This window comes from Acomys minous (genome assembly GCF_964271855.1).
Source record: "Acomys minous genome assembly, chromosome: 16".
Classification (NCBI taxonomy): Eukaryota; Metazoa; Chordata; class Mammalia; order Rodentia; family Muridae; genus Acomys; species Acomys minous.
This window is the reverse complement of record NC_140498.1, coordinates 2,644,170-2,659,058: the sequence shown is the minus strand read 5'-3', so window position 1 is coordinate 2,659,058 and position 14,889 is coordinate 2,644,170. Positions and strand designations below refer to the sequence as shown.

The window sequence follows — 14,889 nt, the reverse complement described above, 5'->3', positions numbered from 1 at the left end:
GTATTAAGGCCTCTCAAGGAAAACCACTACTTATGTATCTTCAAAGGATCCTTTATTGACCAGAGCAGGACCGTGGCATTTTTATATATATTTATATATAAAAAAAAGTCTGAAGATCTGGCAGGCAGTAGTCCCTTTGCCCGCCCACCACCCCACACTGTTTTCCTGCCCCCGGAACACGGAAGGAGGAATGGATGCTCCACCTAGGCCACAAGGCAACATTCCCCTAGAGAGGGAGAAAAAGGCTTTTATGTGGCCATTCCCTTCCCATCAGAAACCAACATTCTTGCAAAGAAAACAAAATACAGAAATCAAACATTTAAATATGAAAACCCAAAGGGAACTGGGTGGGGAGACAAAGGAACTGGAGTTTCTTGGGAAGGGTCTCCCTTGTTCCCCTGCCCAGGCTGGGCTAAGGGTCTGGGGTCTGAGGCTCACACAGTGAGTTTGCAGTGACACAGTTCCTTGTAGATCTGCCGTCGGAGTTTGGGCATGTCCTGCTGGGTGAAGCCGAATGGCTGAGACAGGGCCAGGTGCTTGCAGTACTGGGTGTCAACAAAGCAGGCCATGAGAACCATTTTACAGATCATCCCTCTCAAGTCAGGACTGCGCTGTATACGTCACACTAACCAGATCCCCACCTCTCATACGGACCTGCATTAGCGTCTAACAGCCTGGGCTTAGAAACACCCTACATAACACACGCAGCATGTAAGGTGGAGAAGATACACTGAGTTGGAAGGAGGAAGGTGGGAAGCCTGTGTGTCAGGAGCAAAGCCAGAGAACCGGTCCCTGCTGAGATGCAGACAGGCCTGCTGACCAATGGCGCAGGGCTTCTGTGCACGTGAAGGCAGAAGACAACTCGGAAGAGCTAGGTTTTCCTTCTGCTCCGTGGGTTCCAGAGCTCAAACTCGGGCCGTCAGGCATCAAGGTGCTGTCTACTTCCTGAACCAGCTGAGGCAAAAACCTCCCACCCACCCCAAGCCAGCCTCTGCAGAGCTAAGAGGACGGCCCGTTTGCTTACCTGTAACACAAAGGCGCCGCAGTCACTGTCATTGTTCTGCCTGGCCACGTTCTAGGGAACAGAAAGCGCGAATCTCTTCACTTGGAGGCTCCCGCCCGAGGCTGAGTTCATTTCTGCCCCCACCCACCATGCTCAGCACCACACATTTCCCTCTGGAAACTCACCATTTTGAAGTAGCCTTTCCAGCCTTGGTGGAAGTCCAGTCGGTCTTTTTTTACCGCCTCTGCCTGCAGATACTTGGCAATATGCTATGTGGGCAAGGAAAAAAGTGGTATCTCGTTATTTACTGGCTTAATGCAGAGTATGACAGTGGCAAACACCACGCCAACTCCCCTCAGACTCACAGCCCACAGTTCTTCCTGAAATTACTTGCTGCCACAGCTCCCACATCTTTACTACTTGTTTTCCCACAACCCCCTCAAACCTTAGGGCAGCGGCGGTTTAGCGTTCGCTGTGAGTCAAAATAGGTGATGGTTCGCTGCCTTACATCGACTGAGATAAGGGACCAGTGCACCTCCAGATGGATGGGGATCAGCAGTAGTTCCTTATTGAAGATGTCCACCTGAACAGAGAGTGCTTGAAGTCAGATACGACATAGAACCCAGCTGATTGCCATGAGGGCTCAAAAGAAAGTGTACAGAACAGGCAAAGCAGTCACAAAATGGAGGTCATGGACTGCGAGGCAGGGCTCAGCATCATATGGTGACACTTTTGGGAATACAACTTGGGGTCTCCTGCACGCTAAGCAAGTACTTACATCCCTACCCTGTTCCTAATATTGTGTGTATTCTATGTGCCATGCACGTGAAGCACTCAGAGGACAAGTTCTGAGTGTCATTCTGCTGTCAATGTCAACCTTTTGTTTAAGACTGGGTCCCTCAAGCCGGGCGTGGTGGCGCACGCCTTTAATCCCAGCACTCGGGAGGCAGAGGCAGGCGGATCGCTGTGAGTTCGAGGCCAGCCTGGTCTACAAAGTGAGTCCAGGACAGCCAAGGCTACACAGAGAAACCGTCTCAAAAAACCAAAAAAAAAAAAAAAAAAAAAAAAAAAAAAAAAAAAGACTGGGTCCCTCACTGACCTAAGACCTAGCAAGTAAGCTTGGTGGGCTGGCCAGCAAGTCCCAGAAACCCACATATCTCCACTCCAGAAGCGCTGCCACCACAACTACCCCTGGCCTGGATTTCTTATGTGGGGATCAAACCCAAGTCCTTCCATGCACTTCATAGGCTGAGCCCAGATGCTGTTTTGAGACAGGATCTCTCTACATATCCCTGGCTGGATTGGAACTCACTATGTAGACCAGGTTGGCTTCAAACTCAGAGATCCTCCTGCCTCTTCCTCCTGCTGCTGAGATTACAGGCATGCACCATCAACCTGGCTGATGTTATTTGATGGTTGAAGAAGAAAGGTAAAAACAGAAGGTAGCATCAGAACACACATGGGACTTGTAATTCCAGCACCTGGGAGGTAGAATTAGGAACTCAGGGCCAGCCTCTGCTACAGGAGACTGTGTCTGGTGCCAGGTACTTATACATTAAAGGAAAAAGTCTAGGTAAGAGCACAGACTCTAGGGCTGGAGAAATAGCTCATGGGTTAAGAACATTGGCTGCTCTTCATGAGTATCTGAGTTCAGTTCCCAGCACCCACATGGTGACTCACAACCATCTGTAACCTGAGTCCCAGGATCTGCCGCCCACTTCTGACATGCCATGTGGTGCAGAGACATCTATGGAGACAAAGCTCCCGTACACACACAGCCTTCTATACCTGGCCGTCTTTCAGGGGGAGAGAGCATTATAGAGAGTAAACTTTTCTCATTTGTCACATTGAAGGCATGGTCTGAAATGCTCAGTTAAGGTTTACAGTTACCCTACAATAAAATTCTGTCACCCAGGACATAAGGAAACTGCAAATTGGGAAAGTAATTGCTCACGGTCACATAAGTAAACAGCACAAGGCGGACATAAATGTTATTCCATGTTTATTATTGGGAGGAGGGGCACACATGCCAGAGTAGATGCGTGGAGGTCAGAGGACAAGCTGGTTCTCTCCCTCCAGCACGTGAGTCCCAGGGATCAAACTCAAGGCGTTTGGCAGCAGCCACCTTTGCCCGCCCACTGGGCCTTCTCCCTGACCCACAAAAGAAATTCATCTCAGGTAGGAAACCGTGTGTCACTCTTGCTTTTACTGTTAGAAAATGAGGCTCTCACACATCCCTGAGTAACCTGAGCAGACATTAAATACTGGCGCTAGGGCTGGGGTGTAGTCCAGAGGGGAGTGATGCCTGGCTGCAGTGTAGCTACTTCCTGGGGAGATGGGGTAGGGCTAGGTGACAGGAGGAAGACTTGTGAGTGTTAGAACCCAAGTCACCTTTGTCATGTAGAAACCTCCTGGCTTTTCAGTTACAGGGCAGAGAAACCTACAGAAACTCCTGCATCTACAGAAAAACCTGCTCCTCTCGCAAAATTTTTTAATTTTTTAATTTTTATTTTTTGGTTTTTCAAAACAGGGTTTCTTTATGTAGCCCTGGCTGTTCTGGACTCACTTAGTAGACCACGCCCAGCTTTTCCTCTCCCAATTTTTCCCATTACTTAAGACCAAAGCTCAAATATCATCCCCCACTGCTCTCATCTCCTATATGAAAGTTGCAGGATGTTCTTCTAGTTCTTCCTTACGTTAGCCTATTTTTTTGTTTTTTTGAGACAGGGTCTCTCTGTGTAGACTTGGCTGTCCTTCACAAACTTTGTAGACCAGGCTGGCCTCGAACTCACAGCGATGCACCTGAGTGCTGTGACTGTGTGTGCCCCACACCCCGCTAATTAACCTCCTCTTGCCTCTCCTTTGGGTGCTCCAGTCAAGCTGCTTTACCTGGACTATTTTCCCCTTGCATTCCATCACGGAATGGGAGGGCGGGAGAGGCGGCTCCCACCAAGCCTGACGGCCTGAGTTTGAGCTCTGGAACCCACAGAACAGAAGAAAAACCTAACTCTTCCGCGCTGTCTCCTGCCTTCGAGTGCACACCATGGCATGCACACCCACGTTCATTCAGGGCTGGAGCGGTGGCTCAGTGGCTAACAGCACTGTCTGCTCTTCCAAAGGACCTGGGTTCAATTCCCAGCACCCACAGAGCAGCTCACAACTGTCTGTAACTCCAGTTCCAAGGATCTGACACCTTCATACCAATGCACATAGGATAAAATTTTAAAAAGTATTTTTTAAAATGTAATTTTTCAGTGGCTATCTTTGTCAGTGTTCCTTACATGCCTCACATGATCTTCTCTACCTAATTCTGTACCATCCTATGGTTTGTCACTGTGCTCACAACATAGTCTTTCTCTATCTGAGTCTCCTTTACTTAGAGCACTGTTTCCCAGACTGCACATGGCAACTCCTATCCCTCAGAGGAGGAAGGCCTTCCTAGGTCTAGGGAGACCCACCTGCTATCTTGGTGTGTTCACAGCACTCTATGATGCACTGAAATTAGCCTCATTTCATCAAGGCAACACTTGTCCCTTATTTAATCTTGTGTCCTTAGTTCCTCCTACTAGAGTGCCCGGCACACACGATACTTGGTGTTGAGCAGTGGTGACTTCGGTTGGGGAAAGGACTCACAGACAGCAAAACTCTTACATTTTCTTTAGAGACAAGGTGCTTCACAGCAGTTGTGAATGCATAACTTACATTTTTGGTCCACCTTTTGACCCCATCATAACCCTTGGTACGGAGTTTATCATAGAAGAAACTGTTGAAGAAATGCACCTGTGCCAAAGACACAGAAGAGCTGGATAGAATTAAAAGGCCTCAGAGTTGCCCACGAAGTTGCCCCTCCACCCTCCCCATCCACACTGCACCTCACATGCCTAAGAGAAGTGCCTTCAACCACTGCAGGCTAGTTCCCTTAGCCTTCAGCCACTGCAGGCTAGTTCCCTTAGCCTTCAGCCACTGCAGGCTAGTTCCCTTAATAGGACAGGAGAGCGGTTTTTGTTTTTCAAGACGGAGTTTCTCTGTGTAGCTCTGGCTGTGCTTATGTTGATCAGGCTGGCCTTGAACTCACAGAGTGCTGGAGTTAGAGGCGTGTACCACCATGCCCAGCAAGTAGGACTGTTATTAACGTTCACTTACAGCTAAGTTCCTGTCTCAGTTCTTGGGGTTAACTAAAGAAGTAACACTAAAGACTGCCTTACAGATCTAAAATGGATAGACCAGCACTTACTACCTCTCTTCCCAAAACACAGACCCTGGTTAGATAAAATGGAGATGAGAGATTTTTGTTGTTGTTGTTTGTTTTTGTTTTTCGAGGCAGGGTTTCTCTGTGTAGCCTTGGCTGTCCTGGACTCACTTCGTAGACCAGGCTGGCCTCGAACTCACAGAGATCCACCTGCCTCTGCCTCCCGAGTGCTGGGATTAAAGGCGTGTGCCATCACGCCTGGCTGAGAGATGTTTTAAAAAAAAAAAAAAAAAAAGGCTTGGCATGGTGGCACAGGCCTTTAATCCCAGTACTTGGGAGGCAGAGGCAGGAGGATCCCTGTGAGTTCAAGGCCAGCCTGGTCTACAAAGTGAGTCCAGGACAGCCAAGGCTAACACAGAGAAACCCTGTCTCAAAACAAACAAACAACAACAACACACACACACACAAAAAAAAAAACCTGCTCAGAATTGCCTAAATTTTGAGGACTAGAGAATCTGGTTAGTGCTGGGTAGTGTTGGCACTCGCCTTTAATCCTAGCACTTGGGAGGCAGAGGTAGGTGGGTCTCTTGGTCTGTATATGGAGTCCCAGGGAGACCAAGGCTACACAGAGAAACCCTGTCTCAAAAGAAAACAAACAACCCAGAGGAATCTGGCTGGCCCTACCTTTTCAGGGACTGTGTCCATGACCAAATCTCCATACATGTTCATCACCTGAGGAAGAGAGAGCGACCTGCGCTGAGGGTGTGGGATGGTTTGGGGCTCCATTGTCCAAAGGCTCCACCCCAAAGGCTTTTCCAGCCTTTTTATCTTCATCCTCTTACCTGGTCATTGAGCCAGTTCTGACCATATAAGGTCCCCAAGTCATCCATGGTGAGCACATGTCGTTTATAGGACACACGGAAGCCCCGCACCATGGCGTTGCCAGGCAGCCGCTGGTAGGACTGAATCAGCTGCAGGACCAGACTCTTCCTGAACAGGCCAAAGTGTCAGAATTAAACAAGAGCTGATGGGGCGGGGGCAGACAGAAATATCGCTACTGTCTAGAATAAGAATCTAAAAAACCTTTTCTTTTTTCACAAGTCCTTTTAGGGTTCTCCCACTCCCCCAAAAGAGGCATAGGAACACGCAGGCCTAAGGTTTTCAGTGTCCCACAGTATCCTAAATGAAGACCCTCCCAAGTGCCCCACAGAGCCCGGCACTTTACCACAGCTCCCTCTGCTGCAGCTGTAGCTTTTACTTCCTTAAACACACCCTTTACGGAGTAAACACTCCCCCCATCCACAAGGCCGCAGCCCCCCCACACCCCACCTAGAGGGTGGCCACAGCCCCCCCACACCCCACCTGGAGGGCGTAGAGAACTCCTGCTGGAAAATGTCCTCCAGCTTCTGTACCACCTCATCAGTGCTGAGGGGGATGAGGCTGCCATAGGTCTGCAGGAACTCATCCAGGATGCCTACAGAGAGAAAGGCGAGGCTTGAGAGGGGATCTAGGAGCTGGCCAGAAGGAGATGGGGGTCCTCTTGGGGCTTACTCTGCACACAGGTCACGTGCTCCTCCTGTAGCGGGGTGTGCTGGCCAGCTTTCTCCCCAGGCCGATCTGCCTCTTCTGCAGCGCCCAATTCAGAGCCCTGAAAAAGTTCCTGAGCCACATGGTCTCCAATGCTGCACACATTGCTGATGAGTATGCTGGCATCAGGGGGTGCCAGGTTGCGTTCTCCTTCAGGACCAGGCAGCCCCCCAAAACCATTGGGCAGAGTACAGGAGAGGAGGCCTACAAGGCACAGAACAGGAAGAGAAACCGGGGAAGAATGGATACACACACACAAGATCACAGAGGACAACTGAAGCAGAACGCAGCAATATGAACCCTATGGAACACAGAGCCCCAAAGCCTAACGTAAGGATATCCAAAGAGTTTAATTAAAAATAAACAGATGAACCGGTGACAATGGCATATGCCTGTAATCCCAGAACTCAGAGAGGCAGAGGCCCAGCTTGGTCTACAAAGTGAGTCCAGGACAGCGAGTCTGGAAAAATAATATCAAAATGATAATGATAATGATAATGATAATAATAATAATAATAATAATAATAATAATAATAATAATAACAACATTCCTATTTACAAGCAGAAGGAAAGCAAAAGACTAGGATTCAGAGAGACTTCAGAAATATCTGCTACCAATATATGCTTAACACCTAAGAGTGCACAATGTTTAAGAAAGGCTCAATAGGGCTGGAGAGATGGCTCAGAGGTTAAGAGCACTGTCTTTGCTTCCAAAGGTCCTGTGTTCAAATTCCCAGCAACCACATGGTGGCTCACAACCATCTACAATGAGATCTGGTGCCCTCTTCTGGCCTGCAGGCACACATTTGGGCAGAATAGTGTATAATAAACTTTTAAAAACTAAAGAAAGGCTCAATAACAATGGGGATGCTAAATTATTTGGCTGGAGTTCTCTAAAGAGGAAATATTCTAAATAAAAATGTTAAAATCTATAGATAATATATTCTACTGGTAAAGGTCCCATTCCACAAGAACAGCAAGTGCCCTGTGGAGATACGCATATCCAGGCCTTACCCTGAGAGGAACAGACAACACTCATTTCCTAAACCACAGCTCCCTTTGTCATCTGTATCAAGGCCACAGGAGAGCTACTGCAGGGTTTGTTTCCTATCTGTGTCCCCTCATCGTTCCTGCTCAAAGTCAGAGCCCTGACTACTGCCGATAGGCTCGCTGACTCCTTGTTCTCCTGTCCAACCCCCCTTCTTTTATGTATACAGTGCTCTGCCTGCATGCACACCTGCAGGCCAGAAGAGGGCACCAGATCACATTATAGATGATTGTGAGCCACCAGGTGGTTGCTGGGAATTGTACTCAGGACCTGTGGAAGAGCAGGTGGCGCTCTTAACCACTGAGCCATCTCTCCAGCCCTGCAGCCGGCTTTCAAACTGAGGCTTAATGAGATCATTTCATCACGGCTACGCGGGACGCCTCACTCGGCTTCCCTAGCAGCGACTCGCGGTGCTCCAGGCTCGTCACCCTTCCCGCCCCATTTCCCACCTTACCCGAGTCAGGGTCCAGAGGAGACTTTGGGGTCCACCTTAGTCCATCTTCCTCCATGGGGGGCCCAGGGGGCACTGGTGGAGACCCTCTCACCCCATCCTCAGCCATGAGAGCACCAAGCAGACCCAGCCGGGGTGGGGGGAGTCCCCGGGGGGAGTCAAAACGACAGCAGGGTGATGGCACCTGTGGCGTTGCACCCCCTTCCTGGGGGGAGAGATGGTTCTTGGGGTGTGCGAGGTTCCGCCGCCGGCCTCGGTGGCGCCCCCAAAGCTTCCAGTGGAATGTCAGCGAGGTGCTTTTTGAGTAGAGCAGCATCTGGAAGGCTCTCATGGCTCGGCGCCGGCGCTGGGACCACGTTTTTCTATGAGAGGGTCGGAGAGGGCGAGGACGTTGGGAGGCCCCCAGCTGGCCCCATCTCGGGGGTAGCCTCCAAGCTGCTGCCTCTTCCTCCTCTTCTTCCTCCTCCTCCTCTTCTTCTTCACTAGCTGAGGCATCAAAAGAGGGCCGAGGGGCAGGGAGGCGTCTAGTTGGCACTGTGGTCCCTGACCCAGGATCTGGCCCAAACCCGCCACCTGACTTGAGCCGAGGTTTGGGGGGAAGGGGCCAACGAAGCCGCTCTCGTCGGGGGTTGTTGTAAGTGGTGCCGGGTCCCGGAGGCTCAGTCCCCCAAGACCCGGTCCCTTGTATAGTCTCTTTCATCTTCCAATACCCTGCAACACAACATGCGAGAATCAGACACCCTACTTCTTCCTCCAAGTTCCTCAGCACTTTCCCTCTGATTTCATATGCGAATAAAGAAAAATCTAAAAACTAGGAACTTCAGTTCTTCCCAGTTAACCTGGTCCACAGAGTGTGCCGTCTTTTCGTGCAGGCCAAGAAGCAAAAGAACACGACTGAGTGGCAGGCCTCAGAGATTTTATCTCCAAGCTCCCCTTTTAAGTCACTATGGGTGTCCTTAGGAGAAGTCGGAGGGTGACTTTGCTCAGGGCGATGGCTCAGCCTGGAATCCTGATAATGGATGGGTACCTGGGAAGACAACTTTCACCGGGAAAACTTGGTTCCCGAGTGGGGAGTTCCCTTTTACCCTGGAATGATATGGGGGAGGGGGAGACACACACGCCTCAGGTGTGGGGGAAGGGTAGTGAGTGCCAGGGTTCCGGCTCAGGAAATGAGTGATAAGATGTTGAAGAAAACTAGAAGCGAACCGAACCGGTGCTTAGGGACTGAATCATGGAGATGGGGACAGAACGGAGCCGCGGGGGCCAGGCCGGCCCCTCTGCAACCTCCCAGCCCCGGCACAGTTCCGAAAGCTCGGGCGACTCGGCACACACCGGTCCTAAGTCTTTTAAAGGGTCTCCCGGGCCCGGTTAGGTGCGAGCGAGGACCAGAAATGGAAGAGGCCACAGAAGGGCTGGGGGAGGGGAAGGGGCGTCCTCACCCGGAGCGGGGAAGCCGGGCACACGGGGCCCCAAGGCGGGTGACTCCGCCTCAGGCTTTCCGGCTCATCTTTCGGACGGCGGCGACCCCGCCACTCCTGCTGTCTCCAGGCGGAGCCGTCTCAATTCACGAAGCCAAGGGTCTGGGCCGCGCGCCGCGCCGCGCCTCCCCACCGCGGCGGCCTCCAACGCGGTTCTAGCCTCCACCTCCACCGCCGCCGCCGCCGCCGCCTCCCCTCCTCCTCCTCCTCCTTCCCCGCCCGCGAGCCCCAGGCCCACCGCCGCTGGCGGCGCACAGTTAACACGTCACGCCAGGCGAGCGGCGCCGGCGCGGCCAGCTCCTGCCCAGTCCCGCCCACCTCGGGGCGTCCGGGCCGCCGGACCGAGCCGCGCCTGCGCACATCCGCCTGGCTTCCCCGCGCGTGGCAGCCCCGCCGCTCGCCCCTTCCGTACGCCTGCGTGTCGCGCGTGGCCTCGTGCTCCGCGTTGTAGCCACCCGGCTGCTCCCTGCTCCTCGGTGGCCTGAGTTCCGGGTGATCCTGCGCGCTTCCCAGGGCATGGCCAGGATGTCGGGGGGAGGGGCCCCCCCAGCAACTGGCCTGAGGCTAGGCGCCTGGGGAAATGGAGGCAGGACTGGGGCCCGACGTTCATTCTCTTTTTTTTGGTTTGGTTTGGTTTGGTTTGGTTTGGTTTTTTCGAGACAGGGTTTCTCTGTGTAGCCTTGGCTGTAGACCAGGCTGTCCTCCATCTCACAGCGATCCACCTGCCCCTGCCTCCCGAGTGCTGGGATTACAGGCGAGCACCACCACGCCCGGCCCTTTTTTTTATTTTTTTAAACTTTAAGCAGGGCTCCATTAAGGAAACAGCGACCAGCGTGCCAAGGCGTCCAGTACATGAAAGCTTCCCGGATACCAGTCGGCTCTTGGAGAGTCTTTTGTTGTTTTGTTTGCTTGAGGCAGGCACTCTACTCGTGTAACCCAGGCTGGCCTGGAACTCAACAACTTAAGACCAGAACTGGCCTCGAACTCACAGAGAGCTGCCTCCCGAGTACTGGGATTAAAGGCGTGAAACACAATACCCAGGCTGGAAGTTTACCAGGGGGCTGAGGCTGGGGCTGGGGGACATGGAAGGCGTGCAGACCGACGCACCGTAAACACATTTTCCTAGATGGTAACAAGACACAGGAGAGGCGCAATTTACCCCGGGCTTGTAAATTGAGGTGGAGGACGCTTCATTGGAGAGGTGTGGCCAGGAGACAGGTTTTCCCTAGCCGAGGAGGCTGCGGGCGTCCCTCGGCCTGCCGCTAGGTGGTGCTGCCGTGCTGGATGCCTTCCAGGGGACAAGGCTTGGCACAGCCTGCAAAACCCCCTTAACACACACACACACACACACCAACAAAATGTGGGGCCAGGTGGGAGATAAACGCGAGATAGTCTACCTTTTTAATATCCACGAAGTCAAAGCCCAGCGTAAGAGCGATAAAGGCAAAAGGAGGGACAACCGTCGCGAAGTCCAAACCAAAGAGCTGTCTTCTGCTTGTCTTTGGCCAGCTCGACAGTCTCCAGGGTGGACCCGCAGTGTGCTTTCCAGCCTAGAACCCCCTCTTATAGCACAGTCACAGTTTCACAAACCCCAGGAAGGTTCCATGCGGGGAAAGGCTAAGTTTTGCGTTTGCCCGAGGAATTTTGACAGTGATAATATCCCCTTGATGTAAATGGAAGACACCTGAGGGGAGACGAGAGGACAGATGCTCAGTGAAACACGGCCACCTCAGACTTCTCAGATGTTCATTCTGCCCGCTCCAGCCCCTCCTCCTATTTGTTTGTTTGTTTTTGTTTTTCCGAGACATGGTTTCTCCATGTTTGCATTGGCTGCCTGCCCTGGACTCGTTTTGTAGACCAGGCTGGTCTGGAGCTCACAGCGATCCACCTGCCTCTACCTCCCGAGTGCGGGGATTAAAGGCATGCGCCACCACACCCGGCACCCCCTCCTCCATTTTGATTTTATGTTTTCACTGGGGGCAGGGGAGACGACGTGCGCATGTGTAGAGGACAACTTAGGAGAATCGGTGCCTTCCTTCGGCTACAGGGTTCCTAGGAATCAAGTTCAGGTGGTGAGGGGTGAAGAACGGGACAAGTATCTTTACTAATTGAGCCATCTCACCGGCCTTTTTTATTGTCTAAAAGATTTATTTATTATGCATACAGTGCTCTGCCTGCATGTACACCTACAGGCCAGAAGAGGGCATCAGATCACAGTATAGATGGTTGTGAGCCAGCATGTGGTTGCTGGGAATTGAACTCAGGACCGACCTCTGGAAGCCAGTGCTCTTACCCTCTGAGCCATCTCTCCAGCCCTCACTGGCCTTTTTTTTTTTTTTTTACTTTTTTGAGGCAGCCTCACACTGTAGCCTAAGCTGGCCTTGAACTTTAAGCCAAGCCTCCTCCCTCAGCTTTTGTTAGTTGTGGTTGTAGGCATGACCCTAGTTGTCCGCAGGCTTGTACCCTGACTCCCTGTAAGGGCCTGGGCATCTCGGTCTCCAGTCTTAGGTTTACCTCTCCACCCAAGTCCCAACTCTCGACTGTAACTCCCCACACCAAGTCAGCTCTGCGCGAGTCAGTGGGACCTCCTCCCTCACATCAGCCCTCTCCTGACCCCACAGTTCGCACCTGCGCTGTAGCAGCTATTGTAGGCACGGTCGGGGTCAGAAGGCATACTTTGGATGCATCGGAATAGAGTCTCCTGTCTCCCTTGGCTTTCCCGAGATACCACCTGTCCCATGGTGAAAGTCACATCATGAAACAGGACCTGTCAGGGGAGGGAGGAGATGCTGAGGAAAACCAGGATGACAAGGTTCAGTCCTGGGAGGCCCGACGGGCCCTGATATAGGAGCCAGGCAGTAAGGGGGGAAAGGGGGACACAGCAAAACCCTCGTTACAGACAAGGGACATAAGAAAGAAGGATGGCCAGACAGCCTCCATGTCCACAGGTGGGTTCAGGGCTTGTCTGGGGTTACCTGGCTGTATAGCAGATAGATCCCAGCGTTCCAGACCCGGACAAGGTATCCCCGAGCCTCCAGGGCTCTCCCGTGCCTGAGAGCTGGTTGCCACATCACCTCCGTCACATCAGAGTCCACTGGAGGTGAGGATGTGGCGGGTCAGCTTTCCTTACACCCACAGATACGTGAGCTCTTCCCCCTTCTCACTCCTAGCGTTCTCTTGGCCCCACCCCCCGCAGTTCCTAGTTGCTGCCCATCCCACAATGTCGTTATTTCAAAAACAGTGCTCACCTTTGGAGGTGATGTTAATTGGAACAAGATGCAGAACTGAGTGCTTCTCTGGGGAGAGAAGGGGGGAATAGCAGTGTGGCTGCCCCGGAGCCTCCCCTCCACCCTCAGTGCGGCTCTGGCCAGCATTCCCCATGCCTCTGGCTCACCTCCCAACCCACTGCACCCCGGGGCTCACTCACTCTTGTGATTCTGGGTGAGTGCTGCTCTTCTTCTCCGGGATTTCTCCCCATGTTCCCAGGCTTCCAGGACATCAGGACTCTGCTCATGAAAAGAGGGCCGGAATTTGACTAAGATGTGACAGGCTCAGACACCCTCCGTTCCCAGACCTCCCCAGCTCCAGCAATAGCTGGAACTTCTACCTGTCCTAGGTCCCTGGTCTGAGCACTGACTGCCTTTCAGAGTGTTCTTGGGGCCAGGCGTGGTAGTGCACACCTTTAATCCCAGCACTCGGGAGGCAGAGGCAGGTGGACCTCTGTGAGTTCGAGGCCAGCCTGGTCTACAAAGGGAGTCCAGGACAGCCACGGCTACACAAAGAAACCCTGTCTCAAAAAAAAACAAAAACAAAAACCAGAGTGCTTTTGGTACCAAAAAAAAAAAAACAAACCTTTAACAGTTTATTTTACTGGAATGGCTGTTTCCCTTGCAACTTCCAAATCCAGGGCTGCCTCTTGCAGCCGCTTGAAATTTTGCAGACTGAGGGGCCCTAAGACAATCACCCCACCCCACCCCCCACCATTCCTCACCTCTGCACTCACATCTCCCTTTACCCACCTGTGCCCGGAGGCTCGGCCATGAAGAGTCTCTCCAGCGCTGGGAAGGCCCTCCACCCTGCTGCAGGCGGCTCACCTCCCTCCTCAGGCTTTGGAGCTCTGCTTGTTGGATCAGGAGTGCGGCAGCACAAGTCACGGCCCCCAGAACGGCCCCCCAACTCAACCAAAGAGCAACTGAAAGGGCTGGCTCTCGGGATGAGCCCCCCATGTTGCCTGGGGATGAGGCTGGCATGAGCTGGGGACCCTGCCAGCAGCTGTGGTCTCAGAAGCGAGGTGGCCAGGAGGTAGGAGGGTGGGGTGAGGATACAGGCAAAGGCACCGAAGGGAAGAGCGCAGTGACGCAAGGGAGAAATAAAAAGGAACTTCAGAATAAAAAAGAGAGAGGAAGAAATCAAGCTGGGGTACTACCAGTGCCCCTGCTCCCCACGGGTACACAAACCCGCGGCCTCAGGGCACTCTGGTGCCAATTATCCTGGAAGGACAGAGTGGCCCGAGGACACCTAGAAGGAGCGGCCAGCATTCAGGAGCCCGGGGGCGGCCCCAGAGTTGGAGGAGGGAAGGTCGGTTGGTTATGGGGCATGGTGCCAGGAGCAGGGGATGGGTATATGCTGGGCAGCACTGAGTTTTAGAAGGCGACTGTGGAGGGCATTCTGACTCAGGCATGGGCAAGATCTCTAAGGAGGTCTGTTAGGGGCGACTGGAGATGAAAAGGGGGTTTCGGGGTCAGCAGGGAGAACCAGGGACAAGAAGCCGGCAGGGTGCTGAGGTTAAGCCTGGGCCGGGTGTGTTTGGAACCAGGCCTGCACTACTCCCCGTGCTGAACTTGGCAAGCTGGACTTCCTGTTTCCCAAGAAGAGTTGTTACATAAGGCTCCCTGGACAAAGAGAAAAAACGAAAAAGAAAAAAGGCCCCGAGCGCCACCCCCCCCCCCAAGCACTGCAGCCCTCCTCCCCAGATCCGCGTAGCTGGGAGCCTGGAGTCCTCCCCAGGCCAGCTCCCATCCCATCTCCCAGCCAGGGCCTGTGCCAGCACCTGCTCAACTGCTGGGTGTCCTGAGGCCGCCAAGAGGAAGAAGGGCCCTGCTCCTTCGGGATTCCCCCTGCAGCAGGAAATCC

At 52.9% G+C, this 14,889-nt stretch overlaps 2 protein-coding genes across 6 annotated transcripts; both read right to left on the bottom strand.

Moving 5' to 3' along the window:
• Positions 1–303: 303 nt before the first annotated feature.
• Positions 304–10,009, bottom strand: SENP3 (SUMO specific peptidase 3). Of its 4 annotated transcripts, none has more exons than XM_084762342.1 (12): positions 9,718–10,009; positions 9,118–9,364; positions 8,282–8,989; positions 6,744–6,983; positions 6,555–6,666; positions 6,035–6,182; positions 5,877–5,924; positions 4,706–4,783; positions 1,449–1,586; positions 1,189–1,272; positions 1,025–1,075; positions 304–545 (listed from the first exon to the last, which is right to left on the bottom strand). In XM_084762342.1, exons 3-12 carry the CDS (start codon positions 8,976–8,978, stop codon positions 435–437), a joined length of 1,707 nt encoding a protein of 568 aa, XP_084618468.1. In that variant the 5' UTR covers positions 8,979–8,989; positions 9,118–9,364; positions 9,718–10,009; the 3' UTR covers positions 304–434. The 4 variants fall into 4 exon arrangements, with proteins under 4 accessions (XP_084618468.1, XP_084618469.1, XP_084618470.1 ...); XM_084762343.1 differs by having other exon boundaries at positions 9,118–9,332; XM_084762344.1 differs by having other exon boundaries at positions 9,118–9,317.
• Positions 10,010–11,127: 1,118 nt separating this feature from the next.
• TNFSF13 (TNF superfamily member 13) lies at positions 11,128–14,856 on the bottom strand. Of its 2 annotated transcripts, XM_084762354.1 has the most exons (6): positions 13,776–14,851; positions 13,184–13,262; positions 13,005–13,052; positions 12,732–12,850; positions 12,385–12,523; positions 11,128–11,440 (listed from the first exon to the last, which is right to left on the bottom strand). In XM_084762354.1, exons 1-6 carry the CDS (start codon positions 14,004–14,006, stop codon positions 11,331–11,333), a joined length of 726 nt encoding a protein of 241 aa, XP_084618480.1. In that variant the 5' UTR covers positions 14,007–14,851; the 3' UTR covers positions 11,128–11,330. The 2 variants fall into 2 exon arrangements, with proteins under 2 accessions (XP_084618480.1, XP_084618481.1); XM_084762355.1 differs by lacking the exon at positions 13,005–13,052 and having other exon boundaries at positions 13,776–14,856.
• Between the last annotated feature and the right edge of the window lie 33 nt (positions 14,857–14,889).

Bases quoted from the DNA above. Each gene is read 5' to 3' on its own strand.
- TNFSF13 (XM_084762354.1), bottom strand. From the start codon at position 14,006: ATGCCAGCCTCATCCCCAGGCAACATGGGGGGCTCATCCCGAGAGCCA. The intron at 13,053-13,183 runs GTGAGTGAGCCC...TTCTCTCCCCAG, and splicing joins ACTCACCCAGAATCACAAGA to AGAAGCACTCAGTTCTGCAT. The intron at 12,851-13,004 runs GTGAGCACTGTT...CCTCACCTCCAG, and splicing joins AATTAACATCACCTCCAAAG to TGGACTCTGATGTGACGGAG.
- SENP3 (XM_084762342.1), bottom strand. From the start codon at position 8,978: ATGAAAGAGACTATACAAGGGACCGGGTCTTGGGGGACTGAGCCTCCG. The intron at 6,984-8,281 runs GTAAGGTGGGAA...TGTGCCTTGTAG, and splicing joins TCCTCTGGACCCTGACTCGG to GCCTCCTCTCCTGTACTCTG. The intron at 1,273-1,448 runs GTTTGAGGGGGT...TTGCCCACATAG, and splicing joins TAAACCGCCGCTGCCCTAAG to CATATTGCCAAGTATCTGCA.